Source organism: Polyodon spathula, chromosome 4, assembly GCF_017654505.1.
Source record: "Polyodon spathula isolate WHYD16114869_AA chromosome 4, ASM1765450v1, whole genome shotgun sequence".
Lineage (NCBI taxonomy): Eukaryota > Metazoa > Chordata > Actinopteri > Acipenseriformes > Polyodontidae > Polyodon > Polyodon spathula.
The window spans coordinates 53,270,772-53,291,991 of record NC_054537.1 but is presented as its reverse complement, the minus strand read 5'-3'; the positions used below and the strand labels follow the sequence as shown (position 1 = coordinate 53,291,991).

Here is a 21,220-nt window from a genome sequence, read left to right as displayed (position 1 = left end):
ATGGTGGAACTTAACCCTCATACCTGAGAAGAAAAACTGATTCACTGGCATCACTGTCTGGGGCACTCTTTGGTCTAAATTCTGCAACATTCTCTGTGACAGTAAAAATAAATAAATAAATAATTGAAAGTGTATGGCCTTTTGGTGTATTTTAATTCCAGTGTGTAGATACTGTAAAAATGAAAAACTACATAACCTTGGACACAATGGGAGTGAGACTTTGCATTTTCCCTAAGGAATACCATCCAAAAAGATTAAGCTAATGCCACTGTACAGCTTTTAAATAAAAAAAATAGGCCATACAGTATACTGTACATGTTCACTATTTCCCCAAAGCCGTTAGTACACACATATATATATATATATATATTGTATTACATTGGATGCCTAAAAGTACAACTGGCCAAACTCAGAATTTAAATTAGAACATTAGAAGGAGGCAGAAGCTGAAATATTTATTGTTAACTTTAATTCAGAGTAAATAGACAAAGCATCTCATGCCTTGCCACCCGTGCAATCAAACACGCATACAAGTTTATAGTCAATTTTTTTATGAATATGATTCTGACCTAATGAGTCATGAGAGGTTTCTGATGGTAACTATGAACATTATTGGATTACCTATTCTTGAAGCATTACCTAATTTAAATGACTTGTTGAGAAGTTGGCTGCTGTCCAGTCCCACTCTTGATCTCTGTAAAACCTCATCTGTAATGGTCTCTGGTAACTCCCCGCACCTTGGTAAGTTCTGACTTTTGCCATTGCTGTGGAAACATCAAAAACATAAGCTGTTACAGTACATACCAGTACTAGATTTTGTAAAATGTACTGTCATTCAATATCATGTTATACTGTATAAAGTTAAACTACAGTATTTACACCAACAGCAGCAATAATCTTGAAAATTGCACCACCATACTTAAAGTAAATCATACCAAAGTAAAGTCTGACATTTTAAATGAAACTAGGGCTGGGACAATAGTGTTTTATTTTTATTTTTTTACTATTGATGCATTGTTTTTTCAGAACACAAAAGAAACGTGTAAATAAGTACATATACACCCACCCCTCGTTATATCGCCCCTCACTACACTGCGGATTCGGACATATCACGATCATGGAGTTGGCTCCCCATCTTTACTTCTAACTGCATATGCCTTAGCTGCAATATACGTAGGCACTTAGAATTACTGTTCATTTTATTTCATACTGCACATCACACAAAAATAAACAAAACAATCAAAAACCAAGCATTACTATCGTACTGTTATCAAATACACACATATTGCATAATAACACAAAACAAATTCAATATCTACTTAGCTGAAGCGGTTTTAATTTTAGCCAACTAGCAAAAGCCACAAGGCAGCGACGTCAGCTCCCTAGCAACAAGCCTGCTGTGTTGTTGTTGGGAATTGATTATTTCAATGCAGCAGGTTTGTGCATTTGAGAAAGGAGAGGAAGACATTAAATTAATTGGAGATGAAGTTGATGAGAAGCAATTACCCTCTGCTGTACGAATTAAAATGGAAAGCATCTGGACTGGGTGAGGCTGAAAGGATAGTGAAGAGACCGCAAAACTGCAAACACAAGTGGTTTGGTGTGAGGAAGTATTAAAATATAAATGCTAAACAAGGTGCTGTCACTCTGTTAAGCAAAGCTGCAACTCCGGGACTAAAAATGGACCCAAGACGGGACTCTGACTGAAACGGACTCAAAACATCTTTCCAAGAATCAGTTTCTTCATAAAAAAGCTGTTTTGACACATTAATAACTTCTGAAATATATATATATTTTTTTTAAAGAAACCCATAAGTACAAAATAAACAACCATGTACTAAACTCTCATGCAAACACTTTAACAATGGATATACTACCGCCAGTCATTGTAGTCAAAATTACAAAAAAAAAAAAAATGTTATGTATGCAAGGACAATGGAGTATCATTAAAATGTATGTCATTGCAGGGAGTATACATTATTTTCAGATTAACGTATTTCCCAATGGGAGGAAATGGCAATGGAATAGCAAAACCAACACCAGTATGTCATGTGCAAATAATGTACAAAACTATATAAAATACACACTGAATATTCATTGTCCATACTGCAAAATAACTGTACTGTTCAGGTTTAGTTGCAAATTGTGCTTTTTTATTATTATTTTTTGTTGTGTTATTTATTATTAATATTATTATTGAAACAAAACAAAGAAATGCTTCCTCGCACCGGTAATTTGAATGTATTTGTACATGATTTATATTATATATGACGGTGAAAAGCTGTGTTTTGATTTATTTTGAAAGGACAAGCAAGGTCCTGTCCACCACATTATTTGTTATTGTTATTATTATTTGTTATTGTTATTGTTTTATATTTTAAAATCCTTGTGAGGATGCGTGACTGATCAGCTACTGATTATTTAACTAGCTGACAGTCACGCACCCTTATTAAATTTGTGCAGACAACTAAACAATAAACAGCAACAAGTAGTATGCTGGTTTTGCAACCAGCATACTACTTCTTGCTGTTTATTGTTTAGTTGTTTGACCAACGTGCCTTTCGTTTTATGTAGTTTTGTTTTGTTTAAACCTTTTATTTGTTTAGTTAATAAAACGCTGAGTGCTGTAGAGTCTCAGTTTCACCTGCCAGTACATGTTTTGGTTTCTTTTTCTGGTCTGACGTCACCGTACAGCCATCCTGTTCAAAAACGTTGGGAACCACTGCTTTAGATGATTATGTAAATAAGACATCCTAAAATATATGAAGTACAGTGGAAAGAAATATGAAAACCAGATGATCAGAAACAGAAGTGAGCCTTGTTCCAGGGAGAAGTCAGGCTTAATTTCAAGATCTATTTGTGTAAAAAGAAAGTATGACTGTGGCCTTACTGTGGAAAGAAAGAAGCTCAGCGTTGTAAAGGTTATGAATCACAGACATAAAGCAGTGGTGCTCGTCTACATTTAAACAGAATTGTTACATAATTCTAGAACACAAATATAACGCAGGTTTTGTTTTACTAAGTTGGGGGAAGTATATGCTGCTTGATGTACCAAACAGGCAAAAATAGAAAAAAGCAAGCCATTTAATATCTTGGACATATTTACAAAGTGGTTTACTTCTATTGTTTTTAAAAGAAAAAAACAAAGAAAAAAAAAGAAGATTCACTTTTATATAGGAAGGTTGTTACAAGTCTTTGTAGAAAATAGTACCTTAATCAATATCAAGCAATACTTCATTTATATATAGTGCCTGTGATGAGTCAAAGGGATTTCGGTCTGTGATTCAGCCTCCCGACAGTAGATGGCATCAAACCAACTCGGGACTTCCCTTACCAAGATCTCGTGACCATGGCAAAAGTCATCTTTTGAGGGGCGGCACCTTGGTGAGGGGCGGAAGTACGAGTATGTAAATTCCAGCCACTGGAGTCAAGTGAAGGATAAGGACACTTGTCAGTTGGGGATTGGGGTTCCACTGACTACAGAGGCGGGACATTACATACTAAAGGGAACGTACTACTGTGTTCGGGATTGGTCCAAAAGTAAAATAGGAGGAGTAACGGGTGGAGGGAGAGACTGGTTTGGTGCAGCGGGATTTTTAAAACAAAAAAAACACTAACATTTCTTTTGTCTTTTTTGTTTATGTATGGGTCGCCACGAAGACAATTAAAGACGAGTCATCACGGTTTGTTTTGGATTTCACCCCTGCACTCCTTCCCTCACACCATTTTGTTTTCTTTTGTTATTTAATTATTTTGTTGTGTATAGAGAATAAAAATAAATTATTTTATTTCTGTACACATAAATTACTGTCTGGACATTCCATTTAATACACTCTCGCCTCACAGTGCCTTTCATACAAAAAGTACATCAAAGCACTGTACAGGACAAAACAGAAGAAAATCAAAATACAATACATTTCTATAGAAATGAAAGAAAAACAGAGTTTAGGATTCAGTTTAAAAAAGCTAATACAGTAATCCGTCGTGTATCCACACATCACATATCCACCCTAACCATTTATCTGCCATGATCAAGCTCTTCAGCAACATCAACCACGTGTACAGCGCTAATGCAGAATGGCTACAGGAAACCAAAAGCTAGTTGTGCTTACAATGTAATGCTTTTTCTTTTTGTAAACCTATGGATTTTGCTACTGTGTAAATTACCCGACACTAATGTAAGTGTACACAGCACTGTGGCAAGCCAGGAGCCCTGCGCATGAAGAGGGTTTTTTGTGTAAATGTATATTGTATGTATATTATATATTAAGGTATGTATTTATTTAAATTAATTCATGAAGTACCTGACACTCCTGGGCGAGCCTGCCTGCTGCGTGCAATTACAAGGTGTGGAATCTAATCAGCAGGTAGGTGTGTTCCAACGGGGCATCAGGTATAAAAAGGTCCCATTTATTCACCTCAGGGCTGCTGCAAAGCCAAAGCCAATGGGGCTGAACATTGTCCACACTACCCGGACAAAAAGACATAAACAATCAACCTTGCTGCAATCCTCTGATCGCCATGAGAGTGACCCGAGATCAGAATATAAAGAAGCTGACATTCGGCGACGGTTGTGTGTGTGAACCAGGGTTGGATACCGAAGAGCAAGCAAGTCAAAACTGCCGATCGCCGGGCGACTAACCGGAGTCGGGGTTTATTATTGAACAGAGATTTGTTCAGGGATTGTAGATCCCACCAAAATTTAGATAGCAAGGTTAATAAGCAGAACCTCAATGTATTAAGGAGTAGCGAATGCCATTTTCACAGCACCTTTTATAGTTTTATGACTTTATAGTGCTTTATTTTTGTTTTCGTACACTGTGTTGTATGTACACCGTGCCCTAACACTGATAATAGTGTCGCGTGAGCGGTTCAGTGCGTTGATATGTAAATAAATCACGTTCGCCTCCGTTTCGATCTGTCTGTCACTCAGCAGTGAATGCACACAATCTCAAATATGATATCCGTGCATTAATTCAAAGTGCAAGGCAAAACAGGTGAGCAACCGCAGATCAATTGACTGCAAATTTAAAACTGGGGCGCGAGCAACCAGTTTCATCAAAAAGGTCTGCCGAGAAAAGAAAAAAGCAAGCCACCCTACACCAGTAGGGTTGCAGTCCACAAACCGCTCATCACACCTGGCAATGCACGACTGAGAGTCCAGTGGTACAAAGAGGACAGGCAACGGACTACTTAGCAGTGGAGAAATGTGATATGGTCAGACGAATCATCCTTCACCATGTTATTGACAAATGGACGAGTGCACGTGTGGCACCAACCTAAAGAACTCTACAGTCCCTCTGGTGGTTCAATAATGCTGTGGGGCGCATTTTCCTGGCATGGTTTTGGTGCACTCATTGCCTTAGAAGGCAAGGTCAATGCTAATCATTACTTAATGTTACTGAGTGATCATCTTCACCCCATGTTGCAGCATTTCTTTCCTGCTGGGGGGGGTTCCAGGATCACAATGCTCCCATTCACAGAGCAAATGTGGTTGCATGACACTGATGTGATCCATATGTCATGACCTTCTCAGTCATCAGATCTGAACCCAATCGAGCATTTATGGGATATTCTGGAACGACACCTGAGACACCATTTTCCACCTCCAACAACCAGGCGTGAGTTCATTGACTTTCTCGTAGATTGACTTTCTCGTGCAGCATCCCTCCTGCAGAATTCCAGAGGCTGCTAGACGCAATGCCATGGCGCATATAGGCCGTACTGGCCACACGTGATGGGCCAATGCGCTGTTAAGTGACTTTACATTGGTGTTTCCATTTTTTTGTCCACTACCTGTACTTTGGCTGTCATAGTGTCCACTTTACCCTTCGTCTCACTGGGGCAGACAGAGTCATGCAACATATACCAGTGCGCTGACTGGATAGGATTGCTTGAGTTGTCAGGACGTTGTCAGGGGTGTTACATGGGGCAATCCTTGCGGGATTTGGTCGCAAGCAATATACTGTAGTTGCTACTTGTAAATTGCCTAGACAGTTGCCACTTGAGATGCTGACCCACTTTCGAGATCAATTATTATTAGTAATAATAAAAAAATAAATAGCAGAATTATTTTCATTCTCCCACGATACTAGTAAAATTCCAGACTTTTTCAATACTTTCATAACAGAGACATGGTTTTTCAAGCATTTTCAAGCTCTGGAAATCAGTTTGGCATATTTCCATACTGTTTCAAGACTTCCAGACTAGCGTACAAACCTTGGTTGGGGAATGCCTAAGGCAACCGATACAAATGCAAAAGCAGAGTCTCCTAATGAAACAAATTGCTTTCTGTTAGTGAGATGTGACTTGAACCATTTAAAAACAATAGCAGACAAGTTAATTTAATAACTACTTTAAGGTAGACAAAAACCATGTACAAAGAAAGAGTTCTCTCAAACATACATTTAAGTCAGTTCAACTTACTTTTTACTGCTCTTTAAAAAAACAAAAACATATTTGAAACAAACAGGTGACACAATACGTTTTAAGTGTGATTTTTAAATGTAATTCCTCTTTCAGCCCTCCTTTATGAAGTCTATTTTTTTCCTATCCTAGCAAATAGGAGGCACTGTAGCTGTACAAATGCGATCTATTGCTGCTAATAATGTTTTTTTATAATAATGCCAGTAGTGAATAACTAATTAGTAACTGAATTCCCGCACAATAGTATATATAGATGCACATTTCACTCACTCAGGGTTGTGTGTTCGGTGAGTGGAGAACGGGTGTGGAGAAGAGGTAAAAATGATTTGTCTGTCTTATAAACAAGCACGATGCGAGTTATTGTTTATTGTCTGTTTGTTTCTTTAGCATTCTTTTGTTAGGGTCTGCTTTGTTTAGTGTTATTACGTTTTGTTTGTCTATTTATTTTGGCCTAAAGTGCCGTGTGCTGTTTTTGTTTAAACCTTTTACTTTGTTCATTTAATAAACTGCACAACAGCGCAATTCACATTAAACCTCGCAGTACTGTGTGTTTCTTCTGGGTCTCACTTCACCACTACAGTGTGCTTGTCACAACATATCATTTTGACATCAAATGAGCTACATAGTAGAGCCAATTGCTTTCCCAGGAAGTTCATAGTATTGTATGTGGCATTGAAATGTCTACTTCATCCAAATGACTGCAAATATTCATCTGAATAAATATCAGCAGAGGATCAATAGCAAGTTGCAGACTGCATTTTAGATTATATGCACTTCATGACTACTAAAGCCAGCTCAAGCAGTAACATTACAAATCAGAGATCCTTGTTTCAATGCCCTACATTAACCCACTGTAGCGCATAAACCCTATATAAATGTATTGGTAACTATTTTCTGTTGTTTATTTGTGTAACAGGGCAAGGAGCCCTGTACATGTATTTGTTTATTAGAACGGGGTACCCCTCCGCCCCTGTGCAGTTTATTATTTTGTGTTTGTATTATGATTTATTTATTAAATATATGACGGTGTAGCCGTGTCTTGTTATTGTTTGGTTTCTAGCAGAGGCGAGATTAGGCAGCTCGTCCTCTGCCAGTGTGTAATTAAAAACCTTGTGCAGAAGGTGGCCATCTCCTGAATTAAGTGATTAATTTGTTGCTAATCTGGAGATGGTCACCTGTATATAAACCTGCAGCTCTCTGCACTCTGGGTGGGTGTACAGAAGAGACTACGGGAAAGCGAGAGGAGAAAGGTTTTGTTTAAATTTCCTATAGGAACAGCGAAGGCGATGCCAGCCTGACCTGTAGTAAACCGGTTTTTGTTTATCTTTTTATTTTCGCACTGTGAGCAGTGTTTTCTTTAAATATTTATTTTCTTTTTGTTATTTAACTAAACGGCACAGCAGCGTCTTTTGCCCTGCAGTACTGACTAACTGTATTTTCTTTCAGCATCTGGGCTGACGTCACCACTCAGCCAACCCTGTCACAATTTGTTTACAGAGTAATCATTTACAAATTACTAAATACACTTGTATGCAATGAAATGCTGTGCAAGGGCAGAATTCAGCATGCATAGTGTATGTAGAACTACATTGCCATTGTTGTGCAGGTTCCTTAAAAAACAGTCCCCAGTTGCCAAGAAATAGCCGTCAATACTGGAGGTAATGGAAATAGAGTGTCAGTACTAAGACTTCTTGAGACAACTAAGAAGACCTATTGCATGGGAATACGTCACTAGGTTTAGAGCTTCACCTTAAGCTGACGTTCTTGTCTTCATAAGACGTGGCTTCCTTTCCTCCAGTGAAAGCTCCTTGCCAAAACGGGTGCCTGAGTAACGCTGCCCAGTTCAACCTTTATATAAGAAAAAAAAAAAAAACACATTTTGGTAAGATGTATAAAATCAGGCAGAATTATTTTGATTTTCAAGACAGGCAGCATAGTCATCCAATTTATTTTCTGGCAAATAAGCTAGACTTCCATACAGTATACTTAGAATATATATCATTCAATAATTGCTATACCAATTTTTTTTTCTTTTCATTACCCAGCACTGTCTACATTGAAACAAGATTTGGATTTCATCACAAATTAGAGTCCGTTCTTACCCAGGTGCATGGACATGTTTATTGCAACATCACATCCAAGGCCAAACTGGCTAACATTTACAAGGCCTTGGATTCGGTCTGTGAGAAAAATATAACCAAGCAGTATGCACTGGTCCTATCCCAGGTTGGCCCCATTCTGGACCTACATGTTTAACACTCCTCCTCAAGTTCTACAATTGTCCACTGATCCCACACCACTCATAGAACTTTAGAGTGTAGCACACAGTGATGTCACTATTAATTAAAAACAAGCAAGCTTCCAGCACCTCACAAGTTATCTGGATTAAAGAAGTAATGCAATTCCTTAAACTACAGAACGTACGTGTGGGTCTACTGATAAGTTTTATTCAGTTTTATTCCTACGTTGATGAGTTGAGATGTTTTCCTGTCTTGACCTTTTAACTCTCTTGTGCTGGATTTGAATAATTACTGCTGATTTCATTTTGTTATGGGTTAAATAACAAACACCACATCTCAAGATATAATGTTTCCTTTATTTCGCTGCCAACATTCAAACTATGTTTTCATTACACTTACATGCAGACCTGAACTGCATTCATAAATGTAATGAGCAGTTCCCACTTGTATGGTAATACAGCATGGCAGCACATTAAACACAATGTGAATAAGCAGCTCTTACCTTTTCTGAGGATCCTTTTGAAGCAAACCATTTATCAGACTTTGAAACTCAGCAGAAGGGTTGACAGTAGCCGCACCTAGAACAGAGTTGAAGTCAAGCTCCTATATTACTTATATCCATATTCTCTCAAAGGCTTTATATTTATAAATAAGGTACCGAGGGTTCCAAAAAATATATATATGTTATCATAATTAAAGTATATATCGCTATCAAAATAATCCTAGTAAACCTTATCAAATATGTATTACCATCACTTCATAGATCTGACCTGCACAAGGAACTCTTCCGGCACACAAAAGTTGCTTCTGGAAGTCTGAAGTATTTGCAAAGACCTTTTGATAAATATTCTTCCTCAACAGCTTCTAATAAACTACCATTAAAAATCAAATTCACTTTAACATACTGTGTGTTTTTCATATGAGCAAATATGAGACCAAAGAAGTTATAGCAATATATACAGTACATGTATTAGGTAAGATTTACTGGAATGATTTTGTCATCGCCATGTACTTTAAACATTTTAACTGAATATGTGTACGTTAGATTTCGAAATGTCAAATTTGTCCATTTTTGTGGGTACATGGAAACCTACAAAGTGGTTTGTAATTCAACATGTTAAAGTTACATTGTTCAGCAGGCTTCACTCGACTTTATGAAGCACTTTATTAGGGTGATGCAAAACTTTTGACCATAGCTGTATCTGTGTGTGTGTGTGTGTGTGTGTATATATATATATAAAAAGTTTACCACATCAACGGACTATATTATTGATGTGATAAACTTTCTAGATCAACCCGTATATGTTGTACCATGAAAAAGAATGCCCATACCATGCCCATACCCATCACAACTGGCTAAAATATAGCTAAAAGTTTAACAGTAACATAAAGACTATCATGCATCAATAATTTTAATTCCATTTGACAAAATTAAAATATGCCTTCCATGCCATCCTTTCTTGGTTGAATCTCAGAATCTGGCAGTTTTCAAACAAAAAGGTATCAATTAAAAAAAAAAAAAACTAAATTAGCTTGTACCCTTTGATTCCAGGGGTGTAGGATCTTCGTACAAAATCAACTGAATTAGTTCAGTAAAGCTTTCTGAAAAAAATGGTGGCTTGCCTGTAAAATATAAAATAGTTGAATTAGAGGAACCAAAATTGCATTAGCAAACTATTTTTAAGTTAATTAAAAACATCACATTTGCAACAGACACAAGAAAAAAAATTAAGAAGGAGGTTGGTACATGAACAAAGGATAATGGATTAAAAGTAAAGACAAACCTGAGAACATGCCATATAATACACAACCTAATGACCAAAAGTCACTGGCAATGGAGAAATCTGATCCTTTTACAACTTCAGGGGCTGCATACATTGGAGATCCTGGAAAATTAACACATATACAGTATGTATAGAGAACACATTCAATTATCACCTAGTGACATAAACACTTAAATTATATAGAGATAACCGACTGCAGCTCTATCAGTACTGTATATTTACATTGAAGTTTTCAAATTGTATTGTATATTCTTAGTTCAAAGCTCGTCTTGATATGTGTTAATGTGCACATAGAAAAATGCGAGACTGAATGTATATAAAAATAGAAAAATGGCTTAGGATTATACTGTAAATACAGTATAATCGTAAATCTCAAAAAACTACTCACTTCTAAATCCTTTGTAGTCATTTTTGTATTACTTTAGTATAAATACATGTTAATTTGGATTCATATGTTGTTTTTTTCTGACTATGTGAACGAAAAGACACACATTTGCCCGTTTTCCCATTGGAAATAGTGATATTTTGAAATATCACTGTCCTGGTCACAAAAGCAAAGTTTGTGGGGAATAATAGCCATTTTCTATACTTTTGAGGCATAAGCAATTAGGAAATAACACTTACTACCCAGGAACAAAAAATGTGTTACATAGTGTTATGGTACTGTTTCTTAATAAAAAAAAAAAAAAAAAAACTTCCCAAATCCTATTCTGGAACCTTCTAGTACAGCACGTTGAAGAAGTAAGTATTAGCATAGGAAAGAAGAACACCTTGCTCTTGTATATATGTAACAATAACTATGACAGTAAGGAAAACATTCACTCTAGCAATGAAATCTGGATTTTAAAAAAATTACTTAATGGAACACCAATCCGAATTACAGTTCAAATATTTCACACAAGAATACCTATTGTCACTTTCTTTATAAGCATGGATTATGCAAGTCAGTCAAAAATGTAATAAAGTTGATGCTATACTAAATAGAAGTGAGACTGAGAACTATGTTTTTATTTTATTTTTTATCAAAATAGCACATTTCTTATCATAAGGCAGTATCAAAGGAAATAACCTTGAACTCGGTTTTTGAGATTTCTTCTTGGTGTGCTTTCTCCACCGTCCCCACTTCCTTCCTCTGAGACAACTAAAGCAAAGAATTCTTCTAAGTTTTCACCTTCTGCTTTAGATAGGCAGAAATTTGAATATTTCAGCATCCCTGGACCATCCAGCAGTATCTGTACAGAATGATATGAGATAGTTGAGTTTTAGTACAGCTTCTGGCATTTGCAGTGTATACATAAATCCAAATAGTTTCAAATGCAAATTAAATTTGACATATTACAGATATTTTGTTAGTTAAAAGAGAAAGAAAGAGATATATTTATTTTTAATAGCGCTTAGATGATCCAAAACCTTGAGCTAAATAGCCTAATCGTCCTTAATCAGTATCTAGACATTTGGCTAGATTCTGATTAAGGGACCTCAAATGGAGGGCAGTGCAGCACAGTACTTAACGATCTAGGGATAATGCCTTCAAAAGAAGATATTTACGGACTTCACTATATTGAGGTTATCAACACCTACAGTATCTAGGTCTGCCAATTAATTATTTTAGCTGATGATGTTACAGAGCAAACCATTTGTAGTCACTGCTGTGTGCACGCATTTTGAAAACCTCAAATACAGTATCTTACCTTTGCAGGAGTGAGGTCACAGAAGAGGACGCCAAGTTCATGGATGTATTTTAACCCTTTAACCAAATCAATCCCAAACTCCCTCACCACATCTTCTTGAAGATACTCATCCTGAGTTATAACAGCCTCCAAAGAACCCCCTGTAAAACACAAATATATTTACTGCGTGACACAAAAGAACATTTTACAGAAAACAAGCTGCACTTGATTCCATGTTATATAACCACTTAGATGTGGGTTCAATAATACATTTACAGAACCACTCGCATCCTGGTGACATTTTAAACTGAAAGCATCAGTGAGCTCTCAGAACCACGTCTAACCCGAGTATGACGTTAGAGTCCAGAATGTGATGGCTGAATTAAGAAAATAGGTTCACAAAACTACTCTAAAAAACAATATAACTCCCACCTATACAAAATTACTCTAAATATGAGGTATTACTGTTTTACAAAGGTATGCTATTTAATAGTGTTGTTTAACAAGTAACAACGGTGAGATGCACCATTTTTATTTAGCTTAAAAAAAGTAAACAACTGTGCAGCGTCTTAATTCCTCTAAAAGATGTTTGCTGATGACAAGTTTAAAAGGAGAAGAAAATTATCTAATGTTTTAAAAGGTGCAGTTATTATAAACAATTTAAGCATCAATTGAAGACGCAGTAAATGGCTAAATAAATCAAAACTTGTAAAAAAAAAAAAAAAAAAACTTTTTAATGAAGAAAATAAACATACTTGTTGTAAATTTTTGGCTACACATAGTGTGGTTTTATAAGACTCACCTGTACAGAGTTCCTGCACAAGCCAGAGATGATTGCTGGTCTCATACCACTCATGAAATGAAACAACATTCTCATGCTTTAAGTCGTGGGTGAGACGGACCTGTGGAAATGTGTTTAATAGATTACGGTACTGAAACTGCCTGAACACCATTCTGGAAACTCTTCTTGTAAAGCAAACTGAGCAAGTGGGCAGAAGTCTTAGCATGCAAAGTAAGAGCACCCTGCTCTTGCATGTGTATAATAAAAACTATGACATTAAAGAAAACATTCACTAGCAATAAAATCAAGATTTTATACAATTTAGGGTCAAAATATTTGACACGACAATACCTATTTTCACTCTCTTCATAATTCATGGACTATACAAGTCAGTCACAAAAATGTTTTAAATGTTAAATCAAACTGTCAGATACTTACATGGTTGGTTATTTCAGCTCTCTTGGACTTGTCACTACAGATGATGGCAACAAAATGTATGCTTCCTTTTTTCCTTCCTTTATACACAACAGATTTGCTTCCTCTCCCAATCTCTTCATATAGAATAAAGTTTTCCATCTTTCACTTCTGTAAAACAAAATTACTGCTAACATATCTGTACTGCATAGTTATTCTACAAGTTTGACACATCACAAACAGTGAGGATACAAGCCAACTTTACAAGGCTGTTACTTTAATGTCAGCTGCCACTGATTATCCTCACTACTGAAATTACTCAATGAGAACAAATTGTTGGCTACTGAGTTTTATGACAACGCCTACCTTCAAAGTAAACTTCAAAATCTGTTACTGAGCTGTCTTTTGAGGCCTCCACAACAGAAATAGTTTCAAGAGTAGTTTTCAGTGACTGCATTAATCTTTATATCAAATTTAATTTTTATCAAACACCTATAAATGCCTCCAATGTTTTGATTCAAACACATGCTCCCTTGAGAAAGATATGTACAACATATCGAAAAGTTGGGCAGCTGACTCTTTGAGCTAATTTATATATATATATATATATATATATATATATATATATATAATATAAATATATATATATATATATATCGATACTCTAGTAGAAACACTGTGTGTTTTTTAAAATATTTTATAAAATATATATAAATATATATATATATATATATATATATATATATATATAGATTAGATATAGCTTCAGATTTGGACACTGAGATTTGTTTACATATATATATAAAACTTATGTAAACTTATGGAAACTATAATAAGATCCAAAATGGAAAATTACCTATATGGTAACAGGGTCCTGGGAGACAGTCAACATGGTTTTAGGAAAGGGAGATCGTGTCTAACTAACTTGCTTGATTTTTTTGAGGATGCAACATCGATAATGGATAATTGCAAAGCATATGATATGGTTTATTTAGATTTCCAGAAAGCTTTTGACAAAGTCCCGCACAAAAGATTAATTCTCAAACTGAACGCAGTTGGGATTCAAGGAAACACATGTACATGGATTAGGGAGTGGTTAACATGTAGAAAACAGAAAGTACTGATTAGAGGAAAAACCTCAGAATGGAGTGTGGTAACCAGCGGTGTACCACAGGGATCAGTATTAGGTCCTCTGCTATTCCTAATCTACATTAATGATTTAGATTCTGGTATAGTAAGCAAACTTGTTAAATTTGCAGACGACACAAAAGTAGGAGGAGTGGCAAACACTGTTGCAGCAGCAAAGGTCATTCAAAATGATCTAGACAAGATTCAGAACTGGGCAGATACATGGCAAATGACATTTAATAGAGAAAAGTGTAAGGTACTGCACGCAGGAAATAAAAATGTACATTATAAATATCATATGGGAGATATTGAAATTGGAGAAGGAATCTATGAAAAAGACCTAGGAGTTTTTGTTGACTCAGAAATGTCTTCATCTAGACAATGTGGGGAAGCTATAAAAAAGGCTAACAAGATGCTCGGATACATTGTGAAAAGTGTTGAATTAAAATCAAGGGAAGTAATGTTAAAACTGTACAATGCATTTGTAAGACCTCATCTTGAATATTGTGTGCAGTTCTGGTCACCTCGCTATAAAAAGGATATTGCTGCTCTAGAAAGAGTGCAAAGAAGAGCGACCAGAATTATTCCGGGCTTAAAAGGCATGTCATATGCAGACAGGCTAAAAGAATTGAATCTGTTCAGTCTTGAACAAAGAAGACTACGTGGCGACCTAATTCAAGCATTCAAAATTCTAAAAGGTATTGACAGTGTCGACCCAAGGGACTTTTTCAGCCTGAAAAAAGAAACAAGGACCAGGGGTCACAAATGGAGTTTAGAAAAAGGGGCATTCAGAACAGAAAATAGGAGGCACTTTTTTACACAGAGAATTGTGAGGGTCTGGAATCAACTCCCCAGTAATGTTGTTGAAGCTGACACCCTGGGATCCTTCAAGAAGCTGCTTGATGAGATTTTGGGATCAATAAGCTACTAACAACCAAACGAGCAAGATGGGCCGAATGGCCTCCTCTCGTTTGTAAACTTTCTTATGTTCTTATTACACACACACACACACACACACACACACACAGTAATTCTGACAAGTACAAGCATACATCCATGTTCTGTGTTATAGAAGCATAAATTCTACATTACAGTTGTTCTGCATTCCAAGTTAACTGTTTGCAAAAATATAGAAATCTACCGCAGTTTAAAAAAAAAAAAAAAAACACTCAATTTTAATGAAAGATCAACATACTTTAAAAAATATCGTATAATGCACTGTAAATTATAACTAATAAAAATGCTTCCTTGTCCAATACCCTGTGTATGCAGTATTTACAATAACGAAATGTCGAAATGCATTAACATACAAGGCATTCTACATAATTTAGAAAACACATAAAATGACAGTAACAAAAGCTCACGAAACAAAAACCAACGGTGCTGAACCAAAACAATGTAATAACGATGATATGTGCAAAACAGAAAGACAAACCTGCTTGATTTAAGACAGCAATGCTAGAACGCGTAACGAGAACACAGCTTTGTATTCTTAAAATAAATTAAAAACGTGCAAATGCATACCATAAATATTTGTTTGAAATGATCGTGTTATGGACGCCGGTGTGCAAAACAGGGTTCAAACCGTCAGTTCTTGCCTGTCGTTTCACTCAGCCATTCAGCAATACCGGAAACACTACTGGAACGCAGAAATGAACAAAAACGGGGGTGTACGAAACGTATGTTACATAAACTACCAAGAAATCTGGAAACTGTTTACATTCTTTAAATAAGGCTGCATTCATTATTTTATAAATATTGTGTTTTTTCTATATATTTAATATATACATATGTTTAACTTTTATAAATAAATCCTTTATTACGTGCACACCTACCATTGAGTCATACCCTTGGTTCCTTAGATACGAGTTAGGACGCTGAAGAGAGCTTTTAGGTCAAACCATCTCGTCTCCTGAAGTTATGTTTATTCTCTGATGTCTATTAAAAAGAAAGTTTTAAAACTATGTTTTACATAGTCTTCTATGATGTTAGCGCGTTATATTCCAACAAACCACTTGGCGGGTTAACTGTTCGGGACAGTCGAATGAAAGCGTGGGCAAGACCAGAAATGCGGCGTGTTTAGCTACTGTATGACTATTATTTTGTATTTGTATTTATTTATATTAAACCAGGAAAATAATACTAGGATGCAGTGATCTCGCCAACAGTGGTGTTATTTTTATTTGTAAACACTATTATATTAAAACCAAACCACCATATAATTTCTAAACCTAAAATAAAAATAATAATTTATACATTCTAAAAGTTTATAAATACTTCCAGTGTTTGTTTTCAAACAAATTTTCTCTTAACTGGCATGTTAAACATACCAAATGTTGGGAAGTTGACTCTGAGCTAAAACTATATATAAAAATATATATATAGACACACACACAGAGTACCATGAAAAAGTATTTGCCCGTCTGATTTTCTGCATTTTATATTATTTAGATAAAACAGACCCTGAGTGAACAAATAACACACAAGTTTGATACTTATTTCATTTATTTATTAAAGAGAGTTATGCAACACCCAATGGCCCCATCTGAAAAAGTAATCATCCCCTTAGACTCAATAACTGGTTATTCCACCTTTAGCGGCAATAACTGCAACCAAACGCTTCCTGTAGTTATTGATCAGTCTCTCACAGCGCCGTGGAGGAATTTTGGCCCACTCCTTCATGCAGAACTGCTTCAATTCAGTGACATTTGTGGATTTTCAAGCATAAACTGCTCGTTTCAGATCCTGCCACATGTCAATGGGGGTTAGGTCTAGACTTTGACTAGGCCATTCCAAAACTTTAAATTTCTAGTTTTTCAACCATTCTGATGTAGACTTGCTTGTGTGTTTCGGATCATTGTCTTGCCGCATGACCCAGCTGCGCATCAGCTTCAGCTCACGTACAGATGGCCTGACATTCTTCTGTAGAATTCTTTGATACAGAGCAGAATTTGTGGTTCCTTCAATGGTGGCAAGTCGTCCAGGTCCTGAAGCAGCAAAGCATCCCCAAATCATGACATTACCACCACCATGCTTGACCATTGGTATGTGGTTCTTGCTGTGGAATGCAGTCTTTGGTGTTTGTCAGACATAATGGGGCCCATGTTGGGCAAAAAGTTCCAATTTTGACTATAACATTGTTCCAGAAATCTTGAGGACCATCCAGGTGCTTTTGGGCAAACTTGAGGTGAGCATTCATGTTCTTCTTAGTGAGCAGTGATTTCTGCCTTGCTACTCTGCCTTGAATCCATCTTTCGGATGGTGGAGTCATGAACACTGACCTTAGCCGAGGCGAGAGAGGCCTGCAGATCCTTGGATGTTGTTCTAGGGTTCTTTGTGACTTCCTGGACAATTTTATGCCTTGCTCTTGGAGAGATTTTGGCAGGACAACCACTCCTGGGAAGATTTACTACTGTCCCAAACTTCTCCATTTGGACAATATGGCTCTGACTGTGGTTTGGTGGAGCCCGAGAGCCTTAGAAATGACTTTGTAACCCTTTCCAGATTGATAGGCGTCAACATTTTCCAGAGGTCTTCAGGAATTTCTTTTGATCGTGGCATGATGTGCCTCTTAGAACCTGTGTGCTGACAACTTCACTCTGATGGTAAGGGCCAAAGTCTTCAAACAGCTGACCGTAATTATCCCTTTAACTAGGGGGTGTGACAAAGTGCCCGCCCCTGTGTATATTATCTGTTATATGTTGCGTGTGGTGTGTTAAATGTTGGTGTATAGTCACTGGTACATGGGATATAAACAGGTCTGTGTAACACGAGTGTTTAAAATGTGTATTTGTTTTTAGGCACGAGGATTGTACAGCACTTCACGTGCAAGTAAAAAGTAATAATATGTGAGCACGGGGAATTGCACTTTATTAATTCACGTGCAGTTGTATCGAAACTCCAATTGAATGATTGATTAGCAATCGAGTCTTGGTACAGCTGCATAGAAGCAACATGTTTTCACCCACTCAGGGTTGGGTGTTCGGTGAGTGGAGAACGGGATAGGAGACGGAGGTAAAAATAATCATAAGAATAATAATAGTAGATAAATATCTGCTCACCGTGTTTGTCTGTATCGTCTGTTTTGTTAGTCTGTTTATTTTGGCGAATGTGCCGTGTCCTGTGTTTTTGTTTGTTCCAACCGTTTATTTTCTGTGTCTGTTCATTCATTAAATGCTGAGCGAGACCATTCGCTCAGCTCCACCAAACTCCACCTCTCTCTGTCTTTGTTTATTTTCCTGTTTCTGGTCGGACGTCCCCCACTCTGGCCGTCTTTGTGACAGGGGGGCAATAACTTTTTCACACCTGTAGATTGTATGTTTGATTACCTTACACACCAAACAAATGAAAGAAGCACCAAACTTTGGTGTCATTTTTTCTCTCAGATTCCCTTTATATACTACTACAACCCACAAAAAGATCTGACCAAATTCAATGTGAAAAATGTGCAAAAATGGAGAAAATCAGACAGAGGACAAATACTTTTTCACGGCACTGTGTACATATATATATATATCTATCTATCTATCTATCTATCTATCTATCTATATATATATATATATATATATATATATATATATATATATATTAGCTCAAAGAGCCAGCTGCCCAATATTTTGATATGTTGTACATATCTTTCTCAAGGGAGCATGTATTTGAATCAAAACATTGGATGTATTTATAGGTGTTTGACAGCATGACAACTACTTGTTATTGTTTATATTCAAATCCATGATTTATTCTTACATGATGTAATGGTGTTCTATATATTGTGACATCATTTTTACTTACATCTTTAAATCTATATTAATTCTAATTAACATCATTTTATATAAACTTATATTTGTATTATCATGCAATGCTGGCTCTGAGGATCAGCCTTGATTTGGTCTACCCAGTGCATCAGCATTCACAACTTTTGAATGAATTTTGTTTATTTAATTATTTTTAACTTTTATATATTTATTGGAATTAATTAGTTCATTCTTTTCTGTTGAGTCCCACTGGCATAATTGTGTTCAGTCTATTTATCCATTTACTTTCTTTTATTCTTATATGTCAGATTGTCTAATTTTAGCTGTTTTAATACTACAAATTTTACATCATTTATGTCATATACTCTATAGCGTGCACGGGTGCACGGGAGAAGGCAGCAGCTAGGCTGGTAGGTGACGTAATCACATACAAAGACATAAGCCCGGTATTGGCGCTATGCTTTAGTGCGAGAGGTCGCGGGTTCGCGCCCGCCCTCTGCCTGTGTATGGATTTCCTTATCCTGTGTTAGGTGCATGCCTGTGTGTGACAGGCTGGTGAGTGGATTGAGGCTCAGAGACAGAGTAAAGGCAAAAATAAAGTTCTTTATTAAATAAAATAATCAAATAAACAGGCACAAGGGCCAACAAAAAGAGATTCAAACAGAAATAAACAAAATGAACTTACAAAATAAACAGTCAGGTTCCAGGTCTCCCTTTAATTCTAAACAAAAAACTCTCCAACATAAAAGCAAACTCCCAAACAAAGGAACACACTCACTCTCAGCCAGGGCCTCTCCCCTGGCTTATATCCCCTGTGGCTGGAGCCCAATTAATCAATAATTATTCAATTAGAGCTCCAGCCACATTCTCACATGTTTTTCTGGCAGGGAGAAATTTAACCCCCTCACTGCCAGTTCCAAACATGTTCATATAGACAAGGAGTTCCCCATCACACTGTGTTAACCTATTTCGTTACTATGTGTATATATATATATATATATATATATATATATATATATATATATATATATATATATATATTTTAGTTGGTCCACCCCCCTTGCTAATACAAAATAAGTTTTCGGTGTTTATTAGCCACAAATAATAAGGCTTTATTTTCAGATCTATATGGTAATTTCAAGTAAACAGTACGGTGGTGTGATATTTTTTTTACTAAAGGTAATGTACTCTCAATTTACAACTTGAAGCACGACTAAACTTGGACCGAGAGCGGTTCTATTCGTAACGTATTGATTCCTAGAGCGCAATCTAATGTGATCCATCTGCATCTCCATCCATTTGCGTTGTTTTCCATCTAATGATGTAGATATCCTTCTGTCTGGTGTTGATTGCTGAAATGTAATGCATCGAGGGATCAGCTCATTTTTCCTCCCCAGCGCATCAGCACACACAATGGCTACGATGCTGGCTCCGGGGATCAACCCAGTACGGTCTCCCCAGCGCATCAGCATGACAACCATCTGGATTGAGCTAAGTAGGGTACATCTCTGGGGTCTTCATGTGGACACCTTCCATCCTCAGTGTTTCGTTGACTAGCCCACGACACCTCAAGAGGGCTCAACAGTGACTCTAACGTCCCAGCATCACCCCCCTCCATCCCCCACTCAGCTCAGCCCAACTTACTTACCTGTACATCAGTGTTGCTTTCTTTCCATTGTGCTTGAGATCCTCATCCAAAATCTTTCTGTCTCAACCACAGCCAGTTGCTGCTCCTTTCTGCTGCTTCAGATAAGTTCTTCACTGTGCGACGCAACTCTTGTCCACTGAACCCGACGTCTCTGAAAAATCGGGTTGTAGAGTGTGCCACAAATCCTCGACAACCCACCTCCACTGGGTAAACTCGGACTGTCTATCCTCGCTGTTCCACTTCAGCAGCTATTTGAGCATACCGAAGTTTCTTCCTCTCAGACGCCTCATCCACAGTATCTTCCCATGGTACTGTTAACTCTACCAGATGAACAAAGCGTGCTGATCCAGACCACAAGACAATGTCTGGTCGAAG

General features: G+C 36.8%; 1 protein-coding gene across 1 annotated transcript in view; it reads right to left on the bottom strand.

Annotated features, from left to right (window-relative positions):
- ulk4 (unc-51 like kinase 4) overlaps positions 1-16,050 on the bottom strand; it is a 235,374-nt gene extending 219,324 nt beyond the window's left edge. The window contains exons 1-11 of the mRNA XM_041248083.1: positions 15,968-16,050; positions 13,340-13,486; positions 12,923-13,022; positions 12,142-12,281; positions 11,520-11,682; positions 10,451-10,552; positions 10,206-10,289; positions 9,169-9,244; positions 8,176-8,274; positions 640-764; positions 24-93 (exon numbers count right to left, since the gene is read on the bottom strand). Of these exons, the coding sequence (XP_041104017.1) occupies positions 24-93; positions 640-764; positions 8,176-8,274; positions 9,169-9,244; positions 10,206-10,289; positions 10,451-10,552; positions 11,520-11,682; positions 12,142-12,281; positions 12,923-13,022; positions 13,340-13,477 (1,097 nt within the window). The 5' untranslated portion in view covers positions 13,478-13,486; positions 15,968-16,050. The remainder of the gene's footprint in view (positions 1-23; positions 94-639; positions 765-8,175; positions 8,275-9,168; positions 9,245-10,205; positions 10,290-10,450; positions 10,553-11,519; positions 11,683-12,141; positions 12,282-12,922; positions 13,023-13,339; positions 13,487-15,967) is intronic.
- Positions 16,051-21,220: the final 5,170 nt, after the last annotated feature.